At 42.6% G+C, this 27,862-nt stretch overlaps 1 protein-coding gene across 4 annotated transcripts in view; it reads right to left on the minus strand.

Moving 5' to 3' along the window:
- The window catches only part of BACH1 (BTB domain and CNC homolog 1), a 46,329-nt gene continuing 18,467 nt past the window's right edge, over positions 1-27,862 (minus strand). For 2 of the 4 annotated variants that reach the window (XM_027978489.3, XM_027978499.3), the window contains exons 2-5: positions 19,048-19,341; positions 14,160-15,497; positions 12,360-12,566; positions 1-3,957 (exon numbers count right to left, since the gene is read on the minus strand). In XM_027978489.3, coding sequence (XP_027834290.2) covers positions 3,511-3,957; positions 12,360-12,566; positions 14,160-15,497; positions 19,048-19,281 — 2,226 coding nt within the window. In that variant the 5' untranslated portion in view covers positions 19,282-19,341 and the 3' untranslated portion in view covers positions 1-3,510. The remainder of the gene's footprint in view (positions 3,958-12,359; positions 12,567-14,159; positions 15,498-19,047; positions 19,342-27,862) is intronic. The other 2 variants (XM_042229809.2, XM_060403830.1) reach the window with 2 other exon arrangements.

The raw sequence follows: 27,862 nt of genomic DNA on the forward strand, positions 1-27,862 counted from the left end.
CCAGAGCCATACTGTTTATTGACCAAAAGACCGAAATTAGTAAATTCGTATGAGAGGTGAGAAAATGGAAATGGAATGTACAAATCTAGTCGATCAGAAGCAGTTTTCGAGACTTTTATTGAACTGTCATTTTAGTATCAACATCTAACATTTCTAGTTTCGCTACATTTGGGTAAGCACATTAGGAAGAAAATGTAAATTAAGTACTATGAAAGTTCACCTTTAATGAAACATGACCTTGATAGGATATGGATATATAAATTTAGTGGTTTTATTGCATTGTTAGAAAATTATATTATGAAAGATACAAAAAAATCAATAGCTGTTATTATTTGTTTATTTTACAATCGGTATGCCATCTTTTGCCATTATGGCTTTAAATTTTCATTCTGCCCAACAGGTTTCAAAGAATAGTTTATTACACGCTTTAATAAAACAGTTAAAATATTTACAAATTCAAAATAGATGTTTCATAACTGAAAAAAGTTCACCTGAGAATTCATTATAACATTGCCATTTTTTAATTTTTTTTCTCCAAGTTGTTAATGTGGCTGAATGTCCACATGCAACCTGTATCGTCTACTGTGTCAAATATATTTGATTCCTTATTTTAAATTAGTTAAGCATTAAGCTATAGTAAATTATAAGATGTACAGATGTAGTACTTAGATTTATATCCATGTTTGTTCTGAATATAGCAATTTAACAAATTATTTGCTACAGCTGCAGGATTCAAATAATGAGAAACGCTTTAAGGTATGGTTATTTTACTGAGTTAGACCTAACAGCTTTTAAAAATCATCAAGCAGTGAGAAGGCTAACTCATAAAATAAGGAACCATAATCGTGTAAATACACACCATATACAAACTGAAAATCACCTTTGCAAAACTCTGCATGAAGGAAAAGATATACACTGTATACACATAATCCTGTCATTTGTCTTCGGCAGCATCAAAAAAAATCAATTTAAAACAAATTTTCTTAGAAAAAACTTCTTTAGAAGTTAATGTTAAAATAGGCATAAATGTGTAATGCTATGCAATATATAAAAAACTTCCCCACTTTATGGCCAAAAGACAAAGATAAAAAAATTTTTATCTCTCTGTTCCTCTGGATTACAACTTGAAAATCATGTAGGTATGAGGTAGTGTAGTTACTTGTATTACATGCTGGTTATTAAAAGTAATGCTCTATTTTATGAAATAATACACTTGGCTGATAATTAGAGTATCATTAAAATAAATCTTAATGCTAAACTGTTTATATGTAGCGAGAAATTTAATCCAAGTGCCTTAAAAATTGTATTTAAACTCTGGAGACAGCTAGGTTTCATCATAAAATAGGAAGTAATCTTTCAAAGCAGTTATTTACAGTAGCAATTAAAGTACAAGACTGACGTTTGCACATACACAGACCGGTGCGGAAAACAGCCGAGTGCACACTGAGGTAGGGAATGAAGGAGTCCATCGGCTTGGTAAGACTTTACACGCTGTAAACCAGAAAAGGTTTCATATTATTTTATATTTTGAATTTAAAATTACAAGTATCAAAGAAATAGATGGGAGTACACATACACACACACACACAATTGATCACTGTTTTGTAGGATGGGATTCATTATCATAGAATTATATTCTCCCTGACAAATTCTTAGATGTACTTATAAAAGCCTCTAGAAAATAAAGAAGTCCAACTAGTTTTCTCCTACAACAGCTAAGCTGATAATAGAAATAACACACAAACCACTGAAAAGATGGTGGCAATAGCTCCCACAACACCCGCCCCCGTGAAAAAGGGTAACATTTGACGAATTACTCTGAAATGGGAAGCCTGGTCCCCACGTCGCCTCACAGGCCTACTGGCTTCAGACCCAGTCCTACACGTTAACTACACAAGCCCTCTGCCAGACTCAAGATGCAATCTATAGAGGTCAGGTGTCTAACCTCAGTGAAATGAAGTACTTTCCAATCCAAACCCTAAAAATTACTTTCCATACCCTTTCAAACTGGATTCTGCAAATGTTTCTCTGAATGCAAATATTCAATGTTGCTTTCATCATTGACAGGTCCACAGCTTTCTGTAACAGCAGAATGGCTAAGAACCACTGCATAATGGCATGGGATAAGGGTTCAGATTATTAGAAAACTATCTTAAAACAGGATTGAATAAACACAAAGACCGACTTTAAAATGCCCGAGTCCAAAATGATGGGTGTGCCCTTACGTACTAGATTTGGGGAGGAGAGCAAGACTAAATCTGGCTTTCAAATTCAAACCCACAAATGGAGCAAAATTATGTTTTTAGCCTATCTCACAAACCTGCATGGTTGTCGTAGACACATTTTGATCTATCGTAATGCTTTTTACAAAGAAACCACAGAATTTCAGAGACAGGATGGGAAATGAACTGCCACTCCTGATAAACGCAGGCCATCTTTCCCTGCGACAGCGGGTTCCCTTGTACGAGTGGCCTTCGGCGGGCAGGCCCCCAGCCTTGACCCGGGTGAGCACTCCAGATTCCAGGGAGGCTAAGCCAAGGCTGCCATCGCAGGAGCTCATGCCACTGTGTCCTGAGTTTTATTTCTCCTCCCAAAAGGATGAGAATGTGAGAAAACAGAAAGATCATGCTGGACCCAGATATAGAAGAGATGAAGAGGAAAGGAGGGAAATGACACTTATCTACTGCTGATGCAGCCAGGACTCTTAAAGTCGACACTGAGGAGGATCAGGAGCCTCTGCCAGAGGCCAGCCTCCTGCCTGGGGTTCCTGTTTCCAACATCCATCCTGCAGCCCAGGATCACAGCTGCAGGCCAACCAGTCTCCACTTTTAGCAAGAGCTGAAAGAGCAACACGCCAAGGTTCAGGAGCGATGGTCTCTACGTGTTCCCACTTCAGGCCTACAGCAGTATGCCCGAGGAGGTGACACCTTACTTTTCAGTAGCATGGAACTCTGCCAGCATTACTTGGAAGAAAATTTTCTTTTAAACCAGTATGTTGTAAGAAGGCCAGATGATTAATCTTTTGCAGGCTATTTCTTTAGAGCAGAAGTGTCTGCAGAGGTTTCAACCTGTTTAACTACTGTTTGATATGCTACAGTTTTTCACTTTCTTATTTACTTTGAACACTGGGAAGAATCATTGCTAATAGCTGTTATTCTTTAAAACTGAGAAGTTTTCAGTACCCTTGCTGGAAAATCCCATGGACAGAGGAGCCTGGTATATGCTACAGTTCATGGGGTCACAAAGAGTCAGACATGACTGAGCGACTTCACTTTCTTTCTTTCTTTCAAAGCCTTACTGCATTTCCACGTGGGAATTTTCGGCATCCAAGTGGCAGATCATTTCTGCCTCTCCTGTGGAAATGAAGGAAAAGTCAAAGGCTGATGTCAAAGGAATTCCCTTAAGAGCAAAGTATGAGGGAAGACAAACCATACTTGTCAAGAGACGGGTGGCCGTATCAGGCTTTTAAGACAATGTCAAAACGTCAGTAGGAAACAGCCGGAGGTGCGTTTACTCATCAGTAGTACACTTGTCGGTCATCTGTTGACAGAAGTCTGAGATGCCCCCGCTCTGGCGACAGGGCTCCCTCGGCTCCGAGAGGGTGCTGGCAGCCGTCTGGGACTCCTGGCCCCGCACACCACCCGCCTCGCCGCCCTTGGTGCTGGGGTAACATGGGCTGGGCTCCCCAGCAGGCATCCCAGCCGCAGGACTTTCAGACAGACTCAGGATCGAGGGTAATGCGAGCTCACCATCAGGAGTGCTCTTGCCTTTCTCAGAAATTAACAGGGAGAGCGGGCAGTCGGAGGCTGAGTACTTGGCGAGGATCTGTATCTGTTCTTGACTCAGAGCCGCTTCTTTACAGACTTGCTGGCAAAGCCCGGTCAGGTTCTGCTTGGTCTCGCCCAGCGTGGACAAAATGTGATCCCTCTCCTTCAACAAGCTCTCCTTTTCGTTTTGCTGTAGGCGAGAAAGAGCATACGGTGAGGTGTGTTGATGAGCTCATCAGCATGGCTAGGGTGTGCATTCATTCATATCCACGGCACCTCCTCCTCATGTAAGGTCACGGGAAATTTTTCCTGCCAATTCCATTCCAAAATATACTCAATACTGAGGCCCATAAGCCCTCATCCCTAACAGGCCTACACATATCTTGGGGTTTAGAACTTCTCAGATTCTGGAGAGAAAGTATAGATGCACACATAATTCCTCCAGCAGCATCTGAAGCAGCACCCCACTCTCAGACACCTTCCCACTTCTAAATAAGACACACGAAAGCATCAATAGACAGAGTAGGACACATAACGACTGGGTACCCTGATCTAGCCTTGCATCAGTTTTTTGGCCAAAATAGTCGCAACTGACTTGCACGGTTTTCAGAGTTTTTTGGATCTGTGGACTGCAGATAAACCAGTGCGGACTCTGGGGATGAAATACAACCTCCACAAAAGCAGAAGCGAAGTGGTCATAACTCCAAAGATTCTAATAACAACTGGACATTAGCTGTGCCAGACGTTGTGCTAAATGTTTCCAAACATACCATTTCAACTATGTAATCCTCACAATGACTGCTGATTTCAGGAATATCAAACACATTTTACAGATGGGGTTCAGACTGTAACATGCCCAGAGTCACTGACATGTGAAGGATGGAGGGGGAGGGGAACTGTGTTTATTAATTACTATTATTGCTATTCAGTTGCTAAGTCATGTCCAACTCTTTTGTGACCCTGGGCTTTCCATAGACACACTGGAGTGGGTTGCTATTTCCTTGTCCAGGGGATCTGCCTAGCTCAGGAACTCAACCCAAGGCTCCTGCCACATCTCCTACACTGCAGGTGGATTCTTTACCACTGAGCCACCAGGGTTTCCCAGGGGGCACTACTGGTCAAGAATCTGCCTGACAATGCAGGAGATGCCAACAGACTCAGGTTCAATCCTGGGCCAGGAAATCCCTCGGAGGAGGAAATGGCAACCCGCTCCAGTATTCTTGCCTGGAAAATCCCATAGGCAGAGGAGCCTGGTGGGCTACAATCTGTGCAGACACAGAGAGTCGGACACGACTGAGCACAATTATTACTCCTATTGGTCCTGTTATTATTTTCATGTTAAATGATTATCCCTGTAAGAAAGCCTACCATGAAGTTTTGCTCAGGTTTTCCCAGTCCCAGCCGCCCTGTCCACCATCACTGGTTACTGCGGACAGCGTGTCTTTTTTCCTATCATTGTACCACCTCATCCTTCCAATTCTACCTCTGTACTGTGCCTAATCTAGCTAGAAAACCAAATCATCAAGCTGGTTACAAGGTAAGAGTAAATAAATGTTGACAGAGGGTCAAAGATTTCTCTTGTGAAATGTATGATAAATCTCCTGGCCTTCTGCTCTTTGGCAACTTCAGGGGAGCTGGAGCTGTTAAATGTTGCCAGTTAAACATTTAGACAGGTTGCTTCACAGAAGCCATCTACAATGGCCAACCTTTAAATAGATGCTCTTCTGGGACAAAAATCGTTAAAAGGTTAAAAAAGAAACCTACTTTGCACAAAAGCACTGCTGTGGTTTTATATTAAAGTTTTTCTACAAAACTGTGGCTGACTCCAACTATGGGTAGTCAGGTTTTAGTGGGTGCCTCCAACTATGGATAGTCAGGTTTTAAATATTTCAGGGCCATTTAAGACTTCGAAAAACTGCACTGAATAAGAAACACTGAATTTTTCTATTGCAAGGTACATACTTCTATTTACTGAAAGTGAAAGTGAAGTTGCTTAGTCATGTCCAACTCTTTGCGACCCCATGGACTGTAGCCTACCAGGCTCCTCAGTCCATGGGATTTTCCAGGCAAGAATACTGGAGTGGGTTGCCATTTCCTTCTCCAGAGCATCCTTCCAACCCAGTGATCGAACCCCAGTCTGCACTGTAGGCAGACGCTTTACCGTCTGAGCCACCAGGAAAGCCCCTATTTACTGAAGCATGATGTATATCCTGAATGAACACATGATATTACATACACACACACACACGGAGCAACTCTCCAGCATGCGCGCGCACACACACACACACGCACGCACGCACGCACACACACACACGCACACACGGAGCAACTCTCCAGCAGCAAGCATGCATTCTGGAGTCTAATACCTGCTATAAGAAACTAGGGATTTTTACAGAAAGGGGTGGCTCCCCATCTTGGAACAAGAGAAGGGTTTCCAGGTGGCTCAGGGGTAAAGAATCTGCCTGTCAGCGTAGGAGACTTGGGTTTGATCCCTGGGTCGGGAAGATCCCCAGGAGGACAGCATGGCAACGCACGCCAGTCTTCTTGCCTAGAGAATCTCATGGACAGAGAAGCCTGGCGGGCCACAGTTTACAGGGTGGCAAAGAGTCAGACATGACTGAGCACGCACACAGACGCAAGGTAAACCTATGAGACGCTGTTGTAAACGGCACAGGCACACCAACGGGGTCATGGCAAAAGCACACACCAGCTGGCTGAGGAGGCTGGCTCTCCCTGGCAAGCCTGGGAAAATATCAACATCAAGAAGACCAATGACTATTGTGAGTTCTAAGAAATTAAACTAGAAAAAAATTAATCCATGAGTCCACTGTGACACTAAAAGGATGTGGTCGGAGGGAGGGAAAAGAGGAAGGAAGGAAAGTTCTTTTTAAAGAAGAATACCAATAAATGTAAGTGGAATAACAGAATTGGAAAAACTCCGATTTTGCAGTCCCCATTATAAAGGCCATCATCACATGCTTAGAACCAAAGGACAAAGGAGTGTTGGGGGACCAGATATTCACAAAGTGCCTAATTAGCAGTCCACAGAAAACAAACACAAAGGCCAAAAAAAAAAAAAAAACCAAATTTGGAAATGATCTGCCTCCATGCACTCAAGTGGAACAACACCCTTACACGGTGTCTCCCCAAGTGACCCAGTATGAAGGACCCAACGATGAATGTTCAATCCCAATCTAAGAACACACACTTTCACAGTTCACATGAAATTCAGAGAGGGCAGGAAGGAGTTACATAAAACCAAGGGGAAATGATCAGATAAACATTAAAAGTGTGACATTTCATGAGAACGCTGGCCTGGACTCTTAGGGGAGTACTGGGCATATACCCTGAGGGAACATAACTGAAAAGGATACATGTACCCCAGTGTTCATCACAGCACTATTCACAAGAGCTAGGACATGGAAGCAACCTAGATGTCCATCAACAGATGAATGGATAAAGCAGCTGTGGAACATATACACAATGGAATATTACTCACCATAAAAAGGAATGCATTTGACTCAGTTCTAATATATATATATACACACACAATGGAACATTACTCAGCCATACTGACATGTCCTGGAGGAGGAAATGGCGACCCACTCCAGCATTCTTGCCTGGAGAATTCCCACAGAGGACCCTGGCAGGCTCTAGTCCATGGGGTCACAAAGAGGCAGACACAAGTGAGTGAGCAAGTGATTGACAGGTACCCACTGCTATACTTAAAACTAACACAACATTGTTAATCAACTATACTCTCCTAGAAAACAAAATTTTTTTTTAATTAAGAAAAATGGGGGGAGAAGGGGGAGGATTTGTTCTAGACTGAGAGACTAAAGACAAAACTAAAAACTTCATGTGAGAATTGGCTCCTACTTTGCAAAGAAAAAATATGTATAAAGTATACCTGGGGACAATAAGGGTAATTTGAATAGGAATTACATATGTTATTTAAGATTTATTAATTTTCTCAGGTATGACAAAGATATTGGTAAATATTTGATAAAGATATCAAAAAAATATCATTTTAGTTGATTCATATTTAAGTATTTAGGGGTGAAATGTCATAATGTGGTAGGTTTCAAATGATTCAAAACACAAAACAAGAGCCACAAAGACGGACAGGGAGTATAGTGAGAAGATCACCCAACTGCAGGTACAAAGAATCCAAGACCAGCTGACAGGGACAGGGGGACAAAGCCCCAGAGACCAGCCAAGTGGAGCAGGGGGACACAGACCTGGCCAGAGAGACAGAGACCAGGGCCCACAGGAAGAGGCAGGAAGCAAAGATGGCAAAATGTCAGTGACTGGTGAGTCCACCCGGGAAGTACATGGTTGTTTACCACACTATCCACTTAACTGCCCTGCAAGCTTGAAATTTCTAGAATGGGGAGGAGGAAGATGATTCTGAAGAACAAATAAAAACACATAAAGCTGGCTCCCTATGAGACTCTAAGCATTTTATTGGCAAGGGCTATGTCTCACTGATCTTTGATTCCCCCGGTACCCAGTACATTTAATATGGAATGAAAAGCAGATACTCGCAGAAAACATAACTACTGATTTTTACTGAGCCCTGAACATGTGCGGGGCAGGACAAAAAGCCTTCCATCTCTGGCTGCATCTCATCCTCGCACCAGACCTGAGGGAGATACTACCCTTATCTCTTGTTATTGATGAGGGGATTGGTTTTGGAGAGGCAACGACCTCTCCAAAGCCACCAAGGGGCCAGGCAGAGTTTTCAGCTGTTTGACTCCAAAGCCTCCATCTGACTTCTATATTCTAGTGCAGCAGGTTCTAGAAACTTTGTGTGCGTAATAAAGACTCACACTGGAAACCTGCAGAATGCATGTTCCTGGGCCCCTCCCACAGGTCTGGGATGGGGCTTCAGAGGGAGCATTCTGAAGGCGGACTCCTGGGTAACTCTGATGCCAATTGTACACAGGCCACATTTCAAGACACGCTGCTCAAGGGCCTCACAGAGTGGCAGCCGGGAGGCCCCAGGGGGCCCACTGGAGACAGCAGTGCACACGTGACGAGAGCCGTAGCTAGACTGTGACCAGAAAAGGGTTGTTTTTAACACAATAATCTTCACGACAAAATTCAAAACAGTAAAGACAGACTGGGCTTCCCTGCTGGCTCAGACTGTCAAGAGTCTGCCTTCAATGCAGGAGATCTGGGTTCGATCCCTGGGTTGGGAAGATCCCCTGGAGAAGCGAAAGGCTACTACCCACTACAGAATTCCTGCCTGGAGACAATCCATGGGAGCGCATACAGTTGGACACGACTGAGCGACTAACACTTTCCCTTCACAAAGACAGATGAGGTAATTTGACTCCTACACCATCATCCTGGACAAGGGCAGTGAAACAAAACGATCTGTGAATGTCTCAACCCCGAGTTCCAGAACTTTGTGAATACTGTGATTTCTGATCACTTATAAGTTGATATCAGTTAATGTCTGATTTCTTCTAAGAGAAATTACACTTTGGCAATTTATTATTTTTCTTTAAAAAGCAAAGTTTACTTCAAGGTTACCTTTGTCTGAGACCACAATAGTATCAGAGACAGATATTTTCTAACTTCTGATTTCATCTTACAGCACAGAACAAACATAGACCTTGAGAAGAATCCTATAAAGATGACAGCTTTGTAAGTCAAACACGTTAACAAGTTGAATGATTTTTGAACTTTGTTCAAGATCTTATATTTACTAGTAAAAGAAAAGTCATGATTTTGGTTTGTAAATTATAGATATTCAATTCGTACAGTAAAAGCAATACTGAACTAATACCTAACCTCTAACACGCTGCTGCTAAGTCGCTACAGTCGTGTTTGACTCTGTGTGACCCCATAGACGGCAGCCCACCAGGCTCCCCCATCCCTGGGATTCTCCAGGCAAGAACACTGGAGTGGACTGCCATTTCCTTCCCCAATGCAGGAAAGTGAAAAGTGAAAGTGAGGTTGCTCAGTCGTGCCTGACTCATAGTGACCCCATGGACCGCAGCCCACCAGGCTCCTCCATCCATGGGATTTTCCAGGCAAGAGTACTGGAGTGGGTTGCCAATGCCTTCTCTGTCTAACATACTATCAAATTTTAAATAAAGATTAAGAGTCAATACCATCAATTTATCGACCAAAGAAATACCCGCCTTTTTTCTTCTTCAAAGGTTACTGACAGACTCCGACAGGACTTCTTGTTGAAGTCAATTTATTAAATTCAAATTAACATCTCCCTTTGGCTTTCCCAGCATATAATGACCACCTGAAGCATGCTTAAAAGCCATTTACTCCTTGGAAGAAAAGCTACAAACCTAGACAGCGTATTAAAAAGCAGAGACATTACTTTGCTGACAAAGGTCCGTCTAGTCAAAGCTACAGTTTTTCCAGTAGTTATGTATGGATGTGAGAGTTGGACGATAAAGAAAGCTGAGTGCCAAAGAATTGATGCTTTTGAGCTGTGGTGTTGGAGAAGACTCTTGAGAGTTCCTTGAACTGCAAGGAGATTAAACCAGTCAATCCTAAAGGAAATCAACCCTGAATATTCACTGGAAGGACTGATACTGAAGCTGAAGCTCTAATACTCTGGCTACCTGATGTGAAGAGTTTACTCATTGGAAAAGACCCTGATGCTGGGGAAAGACTAAAGGTGGGAGAAGGGGACGACAGAGGATGAGATGGCTGGATGGCATCACTGAGTCAATGGACACTGAGTTGGAGCAAGCTCCAGGAGTTGGTGATGGACAGGGAGGCCTGGAGTGCTGCAGTCCATGAATCGGACAAAGAGCCAGACATGACTGAGAGACTGAACTGAACTGAAGCATGCTTCACACATGGTTTTTATCTCACTGACCCACCTTAAAAATACTATTTTCAAATCATTATTCATTTTATAATCAAAATATTTTTTCACGTGCTGATCCATCCACAGTCTATTAGGCTATTACTCTTAGAAGCAACTACAAAAATTTCCTAAGAACCATGGGAAAACCAAATATTCCCTTCTATTGAAAATTAACCAAGAGTTATTCCACCGACAACATGAAAGGAATCTTTCTATAATGAGAGAGGCAATATGAACAGTGAGGTCCGAACCCAGAGTCTACAGCATAGGCAGAGACATTAGGAAAGGAACAATCAAGGGAGAGAAAATTGAAAATTGATGAATAATAGTACAGCAATAAGAAGAAGAAAGTAGTATTTATTGAGTACTATGTGCCAGGCATTTTTCTAAAGACTTAGATGTATTAGCTCATTTAATCTTCATAAACTGGAGAAGGAAATGCAACCCACTCCAGTATTCTTGCCTGGAAAATCCCACAGATGGAGCCTGGCACAGTCCATGGGGTTGCAAAGAGTCGGACACAACTGAGACACTTCACTTCCAGCATTTTTGCCTAGGAAATCCTATGGACAGAGAAGCCTGGCAGGCTACATATAGTCCATAGGGGTCACAAAAGAGTTGGACACGACTTAGAGACTAAACAACAATAATCTTCATAAATGAATACTCATTTCTGTAAAGTAATAACTGGTATTATCCCATCTTACAGAGGAGAAAACTGAGGGACAAAGGTATTACATAGCCTGCCCAGAGTTACCCGGGCTTCCCTGGTGGCTCAGACAGTAAAGAATCTACCTGCAATGCAGGAGCTGCAGATGTGGGTTCGACTTCTAGGTGGGGAAGATCCCCTGGAGCAAGGCATGGCAACCCACTCCGGTATTCTTGCCTAGAGCATGCCATGGAGAGAGGAACCTGGTGTGCTGCATTCTAGGGCGTCAAAAGGAGTCAGACACAACTGAGCGACACCGTGCACACACAGAAAACAGAACATCCAATGAACGTTTTTACTGCATCTGGACACTGTCCCTACTGTCGTCTCTAACCACGGTTTTAGCTTGCACTGTCAGTTATCTTTCCTCACAACACTTCCTTCTATTAGTACCAACCACTACTGTACAAAGAAACACTGGTGAAAATTAATCCATTTTTTAGTTAATTTCTGTTTTGATGCTGGAATAAAAAATAAGATGTAACAAAGTAGGCATTCTTATCCCTGAGGATCTCATTAGGTATCACAATTTTCTATTTATATTAGCACATGAATTTTTCCCTTAGATGAAAGATTCAAGTTGGCTGGTTCACTTTGCTATCAACCAAAACAAGTTACTGGTTCATTAAAACCAACAACTGAAACATTAGCATTTACAGACACCAAGCACAACACAAAGAGATTAAAGTGTTTTATCATTTCTTTCATTTTTACTCAACCACCAGAATTAGATAGTGAAATTATCTTTACTCTATAAATCATTTTTTACAAAGACACACAGAAATAGTTCAACTTACATATGACAGTATCATACTATATACATAAAACACTTGCTTAGGTAAAATTATGAAAATCCTCATTGTTTTTTATCTGCTTATCTTTCTGAAAATGTCACATAATTTATTTCTTAATATTAATTGGCAAATTTTAAAATAACTGAACATTACATCTGACTTAGGAATTGAAACAGCTATTTCCTATAAAAAAGACAGAATGAACTGTTGGAATTAGAGTAAAAAGAAACTTCTAGACTCACCAGCTTCTCAATTTCTGATTCAAGATTCTGTATACAGTCAAGTTTCCTCTTGCGACAGCGCTGTGCAGCAATTCTGTTTTTACTTCTTCTCCGAATATCATGGATGCAATCCAGTTGTTCTGGAGTCAGTTTGTGCATTTTCAACAAAGATTGAAAATCATTTCGAGAGAGTGAAATTATTCGTTGTGCATTAAATGGCAATTTTACCTAGAAGGTGAAATAAACATTAGCAATTATTGCTGCATTTTCTGGTTTTACTTAAATCTAGGAAGTGGAAAATATACATCTATGTTTTCCAGGGAACTTTATTTAGACTTAAAAAAAAAAAAAACCCTCTATTCCCAATCTCTATACATTTCTCTTTTTTTTTCCTTCATTATTTCTGTTCTATTTTTGAGAGGGTTTAGAAGAGAAATTGAGAAGCAGATTTTTTTTGCAAATCAAACATCATAAACACAAATATTAATGTACTTACGGTGAGAAAACAGAATTTAAATTATTTTACTAGGTCATGTCAATACCCCATAGAGATCTTTAAGGCATTTTCTAAAGTGTTTTAAATGTATTCTTACTCAAACCAAAAAAATTCTGTTTTGTTCTTTGACTTCTATTACTGTGTAGCACTGACTTAATATTGTGTATACCACCACCAATAATTTCTAAGGCATTTCTTAAAATTTATTTTTCTGTCAGAAAAATGGCAGTTTCACATAATTCATTTTACTTGCCAATGCAGAAATGGTTAGAAAAACCTTATAAATATTTTACAGTCATTTTCAACATATTTAAATTTCAAATAATAATAATAAGATAATCTTTAAAAAACAGTACTATGGGAAAGTTTAATTATCAAAAAGAAATGAAACATTTGTTAAGTTTCTCTGGCTACCTACTTAGTCTTTCAAGCTTACAGAAATTAGTTACATAAAATATTCTAAAATTTCTTACATGTTTCATTTAAACACTTTGTCATAGTTTCAAGCACTGCATATACAAATGTCATACAAAAATCGATATATATAATTTCATGCTTACATATTACTTCTTAAATTAAATAATGAAAGACCTCCTTCCAAAGCCAAGGGGGGAAAAAACCTCTTCATTGTTTGTGATGATAAAGAATTAACAAGCCTTTATTATTACTGGAACTATATAGTCAAGTTTTACAAAAAAACATCTATCAAATACAAACATTTATACACAAAGTACACAGATCAAGATTAGTGTGATTAATAACATACTGGTTACATGTAGTTCATTATAAATTATTAAGACATTCTTTAAATTAATAGATGAAATGACTAAGGAAAAATAAGAAAAAAATTTATAGCTATGAGAAACTAGTATAAAGAAAACTTTGGACCAGAAGCCACATTCCTGCAACTGGTCATCGCTAAGTCATTGCTAAGTGACTAAGTCCCACGTCTAGACGTCTTTGTGGCAGTGAATAAGACTGAATATATGCTGTATTTAACCAGGAGTTAATCATCAAATGACTAGAGAATCATTATTCTTTTTCCTCTTGGGACCTGGCACTTGATTTAAACAGTTACATAGCCAATGCGGGAATCCACTCCCCGGTTAACAGAACAAATACATCCACTTGAAATAAAGGAACACAGCAGTCCTTCCAACTTCATCACCCCCTCCTGGTATGTATCATACGGTGGTATAATTAACTGAGTATGGGTTTCCTCCTCCCTCCCTGAGCCAGATCACATTCCCAACAGGAGCAGACACAGTCAGTCCAGTTAACGGTGGTCAAACAATGACTTGAGCACACACTCCTTTTCCACTCACCTCACACTCTTGTTCTCTGGCTGAACAGGGCTCACTGTCCCCTTCGGTATCTGTCTCCGAGTCATCTCCCAAGCTGATCACACAAGCGTAGGGACAAGGCTCCTGCTGGGGCTCTGAAACGTAGTCATCGGTTCCAATTTCCAGGCTGCTGGAACAGCCCTCAGGACTCAGAGTGCTTATAAAAGGGCAATTGACAGAACTCAAGGTCGTGAAAGTCCTCTGGCCCGGTTCCGGGCTCTCGCTGATCCTGATACCTAACCAGGGACACTCAGACCGCTTCTGGGGGTAGTTCTGCTCTGGGCCGTCTTTGGCCACGGCAGGTGACAACTGCATTTGGCAGGGAGAGTCCGCGCTGCAGATGTCACTCCAGAAGCCCTTCGCGAGGTGTTCCGCCACCTCTCGCTCCACGCTGCTCAGATCACTCGCGGCAAGGCCACTCTCCTTCCTGGGGCCGGAGTCTGATTTCACATCCGGACTCTCACTGAAAGCCTTCTCCTCTCGCACACTGGAACCCGATGAAGGCTTTTCTGTTAACACTGTCGTGTTTTGCATGCCAGCAAAATTCAAGTCACCATACTGGTCGTACGTGTGTAAGAGAGACAGAGAGTAGAGCCCGTGGGAGTCTGCAGAACTGGGGGGGCAGGGAGTCGTTTCTGTTTTTCCGGATGAGCCCTGGGAAGCGGGATCTTTCTTCTTGGCTTCTTCATGTTCCATCACTGACTTTCTTTCTTCACATTTTAAAATCACCTGCAAGTCTGCACAGTCCTGGATTCCTCCTAGACACTCACTTTCCGACGGCTCATGTGGCTGAACAGAAGCAGCCTGAATGTCTTTGACGCTGGACTCCACAGTTCGGACTCTGTCGGTTCCAAACGCTTTCTGGAATTTTCGGTATTTGGGGCATAAAGACGGCAGAGCCAGGGGAGCGTCCTTTTCTAAGCACATGGATTCACATGTTTGGCTGGCACTGTCCTGCAGAGGAGGAGTCACTTTTGCACTGCCTTGATACCTACGCAGTTTACAGTGAGGGGTTTGGACATTTTTGCTGTCCAGAAATTCCTCCACCTCATCAATTTCTAAATCCTTCTGGTCCAAAAGTGAAAACTTAAAATCTGGTTTCTGGCAAGGTGAGGAGAAGCATTTTTTTCTGGGGCATTCCTGCTGGTCTGCAGTGGAGTCCAGAAACTTGTATTTGAGAAACTGAAAGCAGGATTCCTCAATATCAGGTACGCCTAAAAATTCCACACACTTGTACACCTCATCCACATTGTCCTTACTGAGTATCAGTTTAGCAGTGTAGGCAAACTGAATTAAAGGTTCAAATCCTTTAACTGTCACCTGTTAATATACAAAACAAAAACAAACACATCATATGAAAACCTGTCTAGCAGATAAGGACGAGAGAAGCAGCAGGGTGGCAAGATGAAAACCTCTTTGTGATACTTATAAAACAGGGATTTTAATTTGGCGAGAAAAAAATCTTCTCAGAAATGTAAAGCTAAGGGAATCTAGAAAAGCTTGCTTCTCACATCCTGTTCACTGGGACCACACTCTCCACTTTATAGATATCCACTCATGGTGATCCATGGAGTATGATTTACTCATATGAGATAAAGATATAAACATTACCACAACTTTCCACATTAATGGAAAGAAGGCATCTATGGAATAAAGCAACACGGATAAACGTTCAACACACTGTTTCAAGTGCTGGGGTCTGTTGCCATCCTAGGTCCACGTGGTTACCATATTCCAAACAACTCCTCAGCCGTGATAAACTACTACCGTGGAATATTCAAGGCCGGAGAACAAAATAGCTAAAGCAATGAAAGTACTCCTAACCATGTGGACAGTCAATGGCTAACTATCAGTTATCTTCGAGTTTCTAATAAAATTTTTAAAGATTCAGATTTACAAAGTGATCTACGTGAAGACCTAAAACTTGTGCCTAGTACAGTCTCAGCAAAGATTCAAGGACCCTAGCTAATAAAACCTTTAAGCTCAAAATTGTACATTTACACTGAACCTGCCTCTGCAGAGAGAGGGGGAGATGACACCTACTGAGGGCATGGAAAGCTTCATTCTAGGCTCAAAATACAAAAATTAATTTTAGAACACTGAATTCCAATCAGAGTGATCAAGATATAATTTTTCTGTGATTCTCTTAAACATCTGCTAAACTGGGCATACTTAATTAGCTTTTAAATGGCTAAAAAAATAAAGTAAAATAAAAACAGCAATACCAAATACTGGTGAAGATGTGGAGAAACAGGAAAACTCACACACTGCTGGTAGGAACGTAAAATGGTGCAGCTGCTCTGCAAACCAGTTTGGCAGTTTCTTATAAACATGCAACCACCATATGTCCCAGCAACTGCACTCCTATTCTTTTATGCCAGAAAAATGAAAACTCATCTTGCACAAGCGCTCACTGCAGTGTTATCTGTAACAGCCCAAAATTGGAATCAGCCTGATTTCCTTCAATAGGTGTACAGCTAAATAAAAACCAGTATACCCACAGTAAGGAATGCTCAGCATTAGAAAAGAATACACTGCGGATGCCTAAGACTTGGATAAATCTCAGAGAAATTACAGTAAGAGGAAAAAGGCCAATCCCAAAAGGTCACCTACTGTATGACTCCATTTATGTGACATTTTTCAGATGACAAAACTTTAAGAAAGGAGGACAGATTAGTGGTTGCCAGGGATTAGGAATGGAGGGAGGGGGTGAGGGAGTATGGATGGAAACTAGAAAGGAAGTGAGTGGGATTATAAAAGGGCAACACAAGGGATTCTCGGGTAGGTGCTGAAACTGTTCAGTTTCCTTACTATGGCAGTGGACACATGGACCCACCCAGGAAACGAAACTGTATAGAATTTTACAGCATACGCAATTTAGTACAAGTAAAACCAGGAAAGCCTAAGATGGGTGAATTGTACTACTATCAAAATCCTGGTTGTGACATACAATTTTGCAAAACCACCACCATTGGAAGAAACTGAGCCGAGTGCAGCAAAGGGGCTCTCTGCCTTAACAGCTGCATGTGAATTTACAATGATCTCAATAAATGTTTTAATTGAGAATTTTTAAATAAAATAATCAAGAGGCTTTAAAGACAGCTCCACAATGATCTTTTCAATCTGTCATTATGATGAGACACTTCAAATATCTGAAAATTTGTATCTCATATTCAAATTAGAATGAATGAATGTATATATACACACGTGCATGCAGGTATCTTTCCTTCCATATACATGAATCAAATTATTTTCTGCTTGGAAAGTCTTTTCAAGTAATTTGAAACTACAGATCATAAAGAGGATATCTCCATTAGGACATGTGTTGCTACTTGTTAAAGAACAACGGGTGACCAATAGCCGGCCCTTCTTGCCACTGCCTTAGTATTATATTATTTGTTCCAACTTCTGCCACAGAACTGACCACCTGCAGCTACCATTTCATGGATGTATGTCTGCATGGCCAGCAATAAGCTAAACTGTAGACTCACTGTCATCACAGAACAGCCCACACAAACCTGTTGTACATAGACAGGTTCTATATACTTTGTCCAAATTCCTTTCAACAACTTCTAATGTGTGCTGGAGAAGACTCTTGAGAGTCCCCTGGACTGCAAGGAGATCAAACCAGTCAATCATAAAGGAAATCAGTCCTGAATATTCACTGGAAGGACTGAAGCTCCAATACTTTGGCCACCTGATGTGAAAAGCTGACTCAGTTGAAAAGACCCTGATGCTGGCAAAGATTGAGGGCAGGAGGAGAAGGGGATGACAGAGGATGAGATGGTTGGATGGCATCACCAACTCAATGGACATTTGAGTTTAAGCAAACTCTGGGAGACAGTGAAGGGCCTGGAAGCCTGGCCTGCTGCAGTCCCTGAGGTCACAAATTGTCAGATACAACTTAACGGTGAACAAAATGTGTCCCAATGCCACAAGGCTCAGCACTCTTCTAGCTGTCATCACTAATGAAACCAAACAGTTAAAACAGTCAGTGTACCCAGCACTCCCTCCCTAAGAGTCTTCTCTTAGTGGCAGGATGGTAACAAGAACCTAAGTGTCTAGGTGCACGAGCTCCACAATAGGCTTGGGGGGAAAGGTGTGTAAGTACAAGGCTCTATAAATATGACACAAAATCACCTTTCTTCTACCCACACATTGTCTCAATCTCAAGAAAGAAAAAAGGGAGAGAACCCTTCTGGAGTACCTAACAGCCACTTGTAGACAAAATGAGGAGGCTGGAATGCATAATCTTTTAGGTTTTCTCCAAATTCTAAAACATCTGGCTTTAAAAACGAAGAGATCTGGCAACTTGGACTCATAGTTAAAACAATAAAACTGAGCGGCATAGGAAGGCTGTCCCCAGTAACTCCCTTTCAGTCCTGTCCATGAAGGCAGGTCGGTCATAGTCAAATGCAGGCTTGGGAGGACCCTAATCCCTGTCCATCACAGGAAAAGGTCCAAAGGGGGAGTCCCGCCCAGGTGTGCGACCTCTCCGAATGCCCGTATCCACTGGTGAGGCATTTCATTAAAACATAACAGAGGGTCAAGTTATTCAACGGCCCAACATATATTAACTAACATCCAAAGTTATCAGAGACTTCTCTGGCAGTCCAGAGGTTAAGTAAGATTTCACACTTCCACTGCCAGACACAGGGGTTTGATCCCTGGTGGGGGAACTACGATTCCGCCTGCCTTGAGGTGCGGCCAAAATAATAAAGTGAACCAGTTGACACAAAAAATGCTGAAGCAAGTTAAATGTGAGGCTGCAGAAGCACGGGCAAGGATGACCGGCAAGGCGGGGTTTTGCCCTAACGGGATCAACCAGGGGAGACAGTTGGTTGCATGAACGCGGGGCGAGCTCTCCCACCTCTCCGGGCAGCGTGATGCGTGGCTCTGCGCCGGCCACGCCGGCGAGCCGGGCGTGGAAGTAGGCGCTGCAGGCGGCCAGCACGGCGCGGTGCGCGCGGAAGGGCCGGCCCTCCACCAGCACCGTCACGTCGCACAGCTCGTCCTTCCGCCGCTGCTCGTCCAGGCAGCGCAGCACGTGCGCGCCGTGCACCGACGACTCGTAGGCGAACACCGCGTTCTCACCCAGCCACATTCTGCGTCCGGGGCGGCGTCGGGAGGATCCGAGAGAGCATGCTTCTGACGGTTGTCAACCCTGCCGAGACACAGGCTGCGGTCACTCACGGAACGGCTAGGAAGGAAATCTGTCCCGACAGCCCCGGCAGGTACCCATCAACACGTGGCTGCTGTTTAGTCGCTCAGTCAGTCCGACTCTCTGCGACCTCATAGACTGGCCCTCCAGACTCCTCGGTCCATGCGGATTTTCCCGGCAAGAATATTGGAGTGGGTTGCCACTTCCTTCTCCGGGCGGATCTTCCCCACCCGGGGATCAAACCCACCTCTCTTACATTGGCGGGTGGGTTCTTTACCACTGAGCCACTTGGGAAGCCCCCCATCAGATTAAAATACTCATCACTAAAACCCAAATGAAAACAAAAGCTTCTACCTAAACCAGACTCAGGGTCAAGTGATGGGTGTGCACCAATGACTATACCCATGGCGTCCAGAACTACAGAGCTGATGCTTTCCCCTCCTAGCTTAAGCCTTTAAATTATCAGCTGTATTGATTTAGTACTCTAATTTTAATGCTGGCATGAAACAAAGATGGCTTCCTTTTTTTTAGAAATTTTATCTTGAGAACCCGGCTGTCTGGTTTTAAAAAGGTACTGGCATACCCCAATGATCTGTACTGCTCTAGGGCAGGATAGCCTAGGAATGAATGTGATTTGAACTTAATACATTTTTTGAGGGTGTTCAAATTCAGAACTCGGCAGATCCATCTCCTGACCCTAAACACACTCCTAAAGTAAACTGCTTGAGGAAATTGGATCCCAAAGATTACAGGTGGACAATTTTAAAGTGTGTCCATATTCCACTGGAGATTAAAGAGGCCCAACTAAAAGAATTGTAGGCTGACAGACATGATAACTGTAGATTCAGCAAAAAAAATTTTAAAGGGCTATCTCATCTCAAAGATTTATGACTTTGGAGAAACACGGTGATTTGGCAGTGGAGAAAATCAGAACACGTGAAATACTTTAAAAATGTACTGACAATTTTGCCTATGTTGCTGCTGCCAAGTCACTTCAGTCGTGTCCGACTCTGTGTGACCCTACAGACGGCAGCCCACCAGGCTCCCCCGTCCCTGGGATTCTCCAGGCAAGAACACTGGAGTGGGCTGCCATTTCCTTCTCCAATGCATGAAAGTGAAAAGTGAAAAGGAAGTTGCTCAGTCGTGTCCGACTCTTAGCGACCCCATGGACTGCAGCCTACCAGGCTCTTCCGTCCATGGGATTTTCCAGGCAAGAGTACTGGAGTGGGGTTTGCCTAAGTTACACATAATAAAAAGAAACCTTTTAAAAGAAAAAAGGCTCCTGACAGCCTGGAAGCATTTATTCACTTCATTTAATAGAGGTTTTTGATAAGCAATTTTTATAATAATAGGAAACATATTCTTGGGGGTGAAGAGGGGAAGACCTTTTGAAGCAAGGATTTTATGGCTTTGAAATGAGAAATTTTGTACAAAGAAAAAGCCTCCAATGAGCAAACTGGTAAGGCTGAAAAGTTTCTGGGTAGCATCCCAATCCGTTGCTTTAAGACGTTAATGGGTGCGTGTAGGTCACCGGAGGTCACACTCTGGACTGGGCTAAATGGTGGAACAGGCACACAGCACTCCACATTCTCTGTGTCCCCCACTTCCCAACACTTGACAGCAGGCAGGAGGGTGTGGTCCAGAACAAGGGGCACGTTCTACAAAAGCCAAAGCTCCTCCAACACCAAGAAGAGGAGGATTTCCTTGATCTAAAGACTCAGGTCTGCCAGGCCAGATCCTAGCAATGAATCTTTTTACATAACAAGTCTTACTTAACACTATAAAATGTAGGTAACAAACAGGAGTACTCCATCGTTAACAACATGGTTTACCACACAGAGGAACTCTCGGTTTTCTCAAAATGCTAAAACAGAAGAGAAGATTATCAAAAACATATGTTTTTAAAACCATATACTAACATATGTGCATGCGTGCTGCTGCTTCAGTCATGTCCATCTCCTTGCGACCCTACGGACTGTAACTCACCAGACTTCTCTGTCCATGGGATTCTTCAGGCAAGAATACTGGAGTGGGTTGCCATGCCCTTTTCCAGGGGATCTTCCCAACCCAGGGATTGAACCCGCGTCTCTTATGTCTCCTACGTTGGCAGGCAAGTTCTTTACCACTAGTGCCACCTGGGAGGCCCATACTAATACACAGTAGCCTCCAAACATTTTTGATCGTATATATACCCAACATACATATGAACAACTATGGGCTTTCCTGGTGGCTCAGTCGGTAAAGAATCTGCCTACAATGCAGGAGACCTGGGTTCAATCTCTGGGTCAGAAGATCCCCTGGAGAAGGCAATGGCAACCCACTCCAGTATTCCTGCCTGGAGAATTCCATGGACAGAGGAGACTAGTGGGCTATAGTCCATTGGGTTGCAAAAAGTCAGACAGGACTGAGCAACTGAACTGACCCAGCCACCCCCCAAAAAAGGACAGTTTAGTTGCTACACTGTGTCCGACTGTCTGACCCATGGAATGGAGCCCACCAGGCTATTCTGTCCATGCAACTTTCCAGGCAAGAATACTGGAGTGGGCCGCGATTTCCTGCACCAAGGGATCTTCCTGACCCAGGGACCACAAGCTCCTCACAGGGTGATCCCTGTTTTTCTTCTAAACCTTACTCATGTCCCAAAACACGAAGGTCCTCAAATGTTACATGACTGAATAAACATTACTGTTTTCACAGTTGCTATAGGCCAAACAAAAATGAAAGGAGAAGTAAAAACTACTAAATCCAGACAGAACAGGCCCAAAGTTGTGTCCCAGTCTCTGTGATCCTATGGACTGTACCCCGCTAGGCTCCTCTGTCCATGGGATTCTCCAAGCAAGAATACTGGAGTGGGTTGCCATTTCTTCCTCCAGGCGATCTTCCCAACCCAGGGATCGAACCAGCATCTCTTACCTCTTCTGCATTGGCAGGCGGGTTCTTTACCACTAGCGCCACCTGGAAAGCCCCAGTCAGGTGAATCCACCTCAAAGACACAGTGTCTCAGTAACCACACAAGACATGCATCCGAGTTCCACTCTACCTATGTGTTCATTTTTCAGGTGCTCATTATAGCTGAAATATTAAGTTCCTCAGAAACAGTCAATGAAAATAAAATCTCTCACTATGTGGTTAAACTTTTCCCAAGGTCAAGGATCACAATCTATCATTTATTTACTGATTCAGCACACCGCATGAAATCATGGCAACTCAAAAACCACGTCCAAGGACTAACTTGATTTTCGGGTTGTGCCCACATTGAAAGGGTAGTAAGTTCCCTTTCGCAATTGGTCTTGGTATTTCAGCTATCAACATACGGAACTTTTGTTAAGAGTAGTGGGGAGGAGCTATCATTCAATGAAACTGTGTATCTGGTGTGTGCTATTGCAGGGACCACTGCCTTCCACTTTATGCAAGATTGTCCACCTCCCCAGCCAAGCCGGATTCAACAGTGACCGTGTACCTTGCAGTGTTCCTGGACAAGTCCCCAGCCTTCTTATTCTGTCCTATCATCTGCCCTGATGATGATATAAAATTACATAAATCCTACCCTCATATTCTGTGAGGCCACCATGGAAAACTGGGGAAATTCCTCAAAAAAATGAAGAACAAAACTACTGTATAGTCCAACCATTCCACTTCAGGGTATTAATCCAAAGAATATGAAAACACCAACTATAAAACATACACACCCTCATGTTCAATGAAGCATTATCTATCATAGCCAAGATATGAAAATAACATAAATGCCCATCAATGGATGAACAGATAAAGATGTGATGTACATTTACACTACTCAGCCATAAAAAAATGAAATCCTGCCATTTTGACAGTATAACGTTAAGTGAAATAAGTCAGATGGAGAAAGATAACTGCTGTGTGATCCTCACTCATATATGGAGTCTAAAGAAAACAAACAAAACAAAATAAAATCCATATACACAGAGACTAGACTGCTGGTTACTAGAGGGGAACGGGCTTCTGTGATAGCTCAGAGGGTAAAGAATCAGCCTGCAATGACTGCTGGTTACTAGAGGGGAACGGGCTTCCCTGATAGCTCAGAGGGCAAACAATCAGCCTGCAACGCAGGAGACCCGGGTTTGATCCCTTGGTCAGGAAGATCCTCTGGAGAAGAAAATGGCAACTCACTTCAGTATTCTTGCCTGGAGAATCCCATGAACCTGGCGGGCTGCAGGGCATGGGTCACAAAGAATCAGATGCCACTGAGTAACATTATTGCTATATAATGTTTATATACCAATTTTACCTCAATTAAAAAAAAAAAAAAAAGCTGTACTGAAGAACACATAATAAACAGAGAGGGATTTTTGCCTAAAACAAGCAAGGCCCAGGCCCCACAGAGCTGCTATCAGCCCACATGTAATCCAACCATTAATGTTGCTCCGACTAGTCTGTTCACTACTCGCCTCAAGAGAGTTTATTTTTGGCTCAGTCCCCTTGTTCAGGCAGTTCTGGCTGACAGGCTACCTCATAAATTCATGGCCAGCTTACAGCTTTGGGCCGTATGCCAACACCAAGTTCCAACAGCTGCAACTGAGAGAAGCTAGAAAATCAGGGAGTCAAACAGCCACCTGGGACGATCCCTCTTAAAAGGGTCAGGTCTCCTCTTAAGTGGACTGACCTGACTCCTCCCAGAACCCTGAGACGTCCCATGCTCGGCCCTGGGGTCCAGTCTCCTCCCAAGCCCTGGTGCCTCTGTCCCTTGCAGCTAAGACCCACCTGTGTCCATCTGTCCTGCCACAACTCCAGTCCAAGCCACACTGGCTCTTGCCTAGACAAATGCTGTGTATCCTCTTGCAAGGCCTCACAAGCTCACACATGTACAACTATAATTATGTGAAATAAAAAGTGACACAGACGTTCACACAGCAATATTTTATCCTTACTAGTGCAACATAGTCCAATTTCTACTCTATTAAAAAAAAAATCCAGTTGTGATCCACTCAAATTTTAAGAACCAACAATGGACCATGACCTCACATGCTGAAAACATAAGACCACTGGCTAACAGAACAGGGTCTAGAATCATACAGCACCTGGGTTCAAATCTCAGCTCTGTCCCTTACTGGCTATGTGGCCCTGGCAACCTGCTTGGCCTTGCTGGGTTGCGTCTTGGTTTCAAACAAGGTTAACAGCAGCACCTCACTAGGTTGTGAGGTTTACATGAAGACGATGAGGGTAAAGGACTGAGCACAGTGTCTGGCCCAAAGCCAACAAATTTTAAATATTAGCAGCTATTAACAATGATAATAATAAAAATAACAAAAGCCTCAGTCCCTTGAATCCCCTCCAATTTATTTCCCTCCATCAAAGTTATAGCTCCCTTGCTAAAAACCACACAATGTCTTCCAAATTCCTTATGCTCAATTCTAAACCCTTAGCATGTCCTCCAGACCTGCGCGGCCAGGTTGTCCGTTAACCCAGCCTTGCCTCAAAGCCTTCGTCTCCCTCTCTCGCTGTTCTCCAGCCTGACCATCCTCCTTCCCGCTCCACAGGCACCAAGCTCCTTCCAGCTGCAGGACCTCTGCACATGCTGTCCCCAGCCCCTGGACTGCTACTCTTCAGCTGGCCAACTCCTCACCTGTTAGGTCTCAGCTTCAATGTCAACACTTTGCCTGACTTGTTCTCTGTCACAGCTCAAGCTTGTAACAGAGGGCCCAATGCAGGTACCTGCTTCTGAATGAATGACAGCATTTTTAGTATAAACCCAAAACGCAGATCGTCTAACTTCATCTTCCAGACACAGCATAGTCAGCCACTCCAACACACAGAGGAACAATGCCGCTGAGCCAAGTACTCAGAGAAAAGTCCTTGGATAGCTTTTCCAGAGTCAGAAATACAATCACCCGACCCTGGCCTCACTAGTGTGGAGCCCTACACAAAGTTATTCTGAAATTCAAATTCAACTTTCCTCATTCTGAAAACCATCTAGGTGGTCAGTAATCTATTTTTACCAAGTAACATTAACTAAGGAATAACTAACTTAGCTAAGAATGGCACACTCAGTCACCTTCTGACATTTTTCAAACATAAACAGTAAGCTATAACATCCCCACAGTCTTCCGGGCCTAAAATTCTGTGAATTTATTAACTCCAAATTTAGATTCCTACGAGAAGGCAACGGCACCCCACTCCAGTACTCTTGCCTGGAAAATCCCATGGACGGAGGAGCCTGGTGGGCTGCAGTCCATGGGGTCACTAAGACTCAGACACGACTGAGCGACTTCACTTTCACTTTTCACTTTCATGTATTGGAGAAGGAAATGGCAACCCACTCCAGTGTTCTTGCCTGAAGGATCCCAGGGACGGGGGAGCCTGGTGGGCTGCCGTCTATGGGTCACACAGAGTTGGACACGACTGAAGTGACTTAGCAGCAGCATGTTAGCAGCAGCATGTTCTATGTTCTTAGAAATAGAAATCATTGTTATAATTCGAAACAAAGGTTCACTGACCTGAGCAAACTGCTGATTCATTCTGTAATGCTGATAAAGGATGAACAGGCATTTTAAAGCTTCCTGCATCTCAATTTGGAAATAACTTCTGCTCTCTGCTCAGTACACAATTTAAATTTTAAATCACCTCTTGATATTTTGCTTTCCAAGTCTTTTTTTTTTTAATGAAAAAAGTTCCTGTGGCTTTCCCACATTTTTATAACTTTAAGGTAATTTATCTAAAGAAAAAAATATACAAACTTTTAAAATCCTGAGGTGAATATTCCATCATGGAACCAGATCTATAATGCTTCAGAACAGAAATTCAGAATGAAGTTGAAGTTCCCTGTGCACAAAAGAGCTGGACTTTTATTCACTTCAGTGAAAAGTTTCACAACTTGGTTGTTTTTTAATTCTCAATGTAGAAGGGCATGGGAAGTAACCTAACTCCAAGGACTCATATAAGAGAGAAGGACCATCATCCAAACATCCTTCATCTTTCACTTAAGGGTGACAAATGCTCTCTCTACAAGTGCCTACCTGTGCCATATAGCAGACTGGTGCCGTGAAAACACACACAAAAAAGACAGTCCACACATTTAAGAAGAAGATAGCCTGGAAATGTTTGAAATGAAAATGATACCTTGGAGTGAAAGATATGACAATGATCACTATAATCAACTTACACAGGAATGTGGGCAGTTCCTAAAGGTATCTGCAGTAAGACTTCAAATAAAAACTACTTTCTGGTCAATTCTCATTTAACCATAATGTTCAATTAATTGGAAGGGGAATATAGGAGAAGGGGGCAGCAAAGGATGAGACCCTTAAATAGCACCACCGACTCAAAGTCATGAATTTGAGGAAACTCTGGGAGACAGTGAAGGACAGAGAAGCCTGGCATGCTGCAGTCCTTGGGGTCACAAAGAGTCAGACATGCCTGAGAGAGTCAAGGACAACAAAGGAAGAAAGAACATAGGAAATCCAAGTTCCAGAACCAAAAGAAGAGTAACAGATTCTTCTTACTAGTTATATCCTCTTACTACAACGAATGTAAGAAACAGCGAAGCCTCTGATTCGTGTAACATATGTGGCAGCTATTCGATTCTTAATGGGACTGTTATATCTCAATGGAGTATGACTACATTTTGAAAACAAGACCTAGCAACTAGAATTGGCTCATACCAATATGGCCTATTTACTGAATTATATATTGTCTATCATGCACTTGTCGCTCACTATTTTATTTACCAACTAAGAGGCAGGATTTACATTGAATGAACTCAATGAGTTTTAAATTTAAAATACAGAATTCAGGGAGTTTTGATACTTGTATGTTTGGATGAAACCACCACCACAATCAGGATAAATTTCCACCACTTCTCAAAATTCCATATGCCTCTTTGAGGTCTCTCCTTCCCTGGTCCCAGGTAACCAATGATTTGCTTTTATGTCACTGTCGATCGGTGTGCATTTTCCATGATTTTTGTGTCAACAGAATAACACATTCTATTTATGTAAACAGAACATACTTTGGCCTTGGGTTTCTTTCACTCGGTTTAATGACAATCAGGATGTGTACATTCCATGTTTGGGTTCTTTACTGCTGAACAGTATTCCATTATATGTACATATCACCATATGTTTACCCATTTAACTGTGGATGCACTATTTATTTTAATAAAGATGCATGCTCGTGTGCTAAGTCACTTCAGTCATGGCCGACTCTTTGCCACCCCACGGACAGTAGCCCACCAGGCTCCTCTGTCCATGGGACTCTCCAGGCAAGAATACTGGAGTGGGTTGTCGTACTCTCCTCCAGGGCATCTTCCCGACCCAGGGATCGAACTCATACATCTACCTGCACTGGCCAACAAGTTCTTTACCACTAGCGCCACCTGGGAAGCCTGTAATAAAGATGTACTGTTTCCAGTTTCGGGGTTGCTCAAATAAAGCTTCAGGGAACACCTTCACAGACATATACTTTATTTCTCTTGGGTAACTAAATACCTAGAAGTGGAGAAGCTGAGTGATATGGTGAGTTTCTGTTTAGCTTCTTAGAAACTGCTAAATAC

This window comes from Ovis aries, chromosome 1 (genome assembly GCF_016772045.2).
Source record: "Ovis aries strain OAR_USU_Benz2616 breed Rambouillet chromosome 1, ARS-UI_Ramb_v3.0, whole genome shotgun sequence".
NCBI classification, from domain to species: domain Eukaryota; kingdom Metazoa; phylum Chordata; class Mammalia; order Artiodactyla; family Bovidae; genus Ovis; species Ovis aries.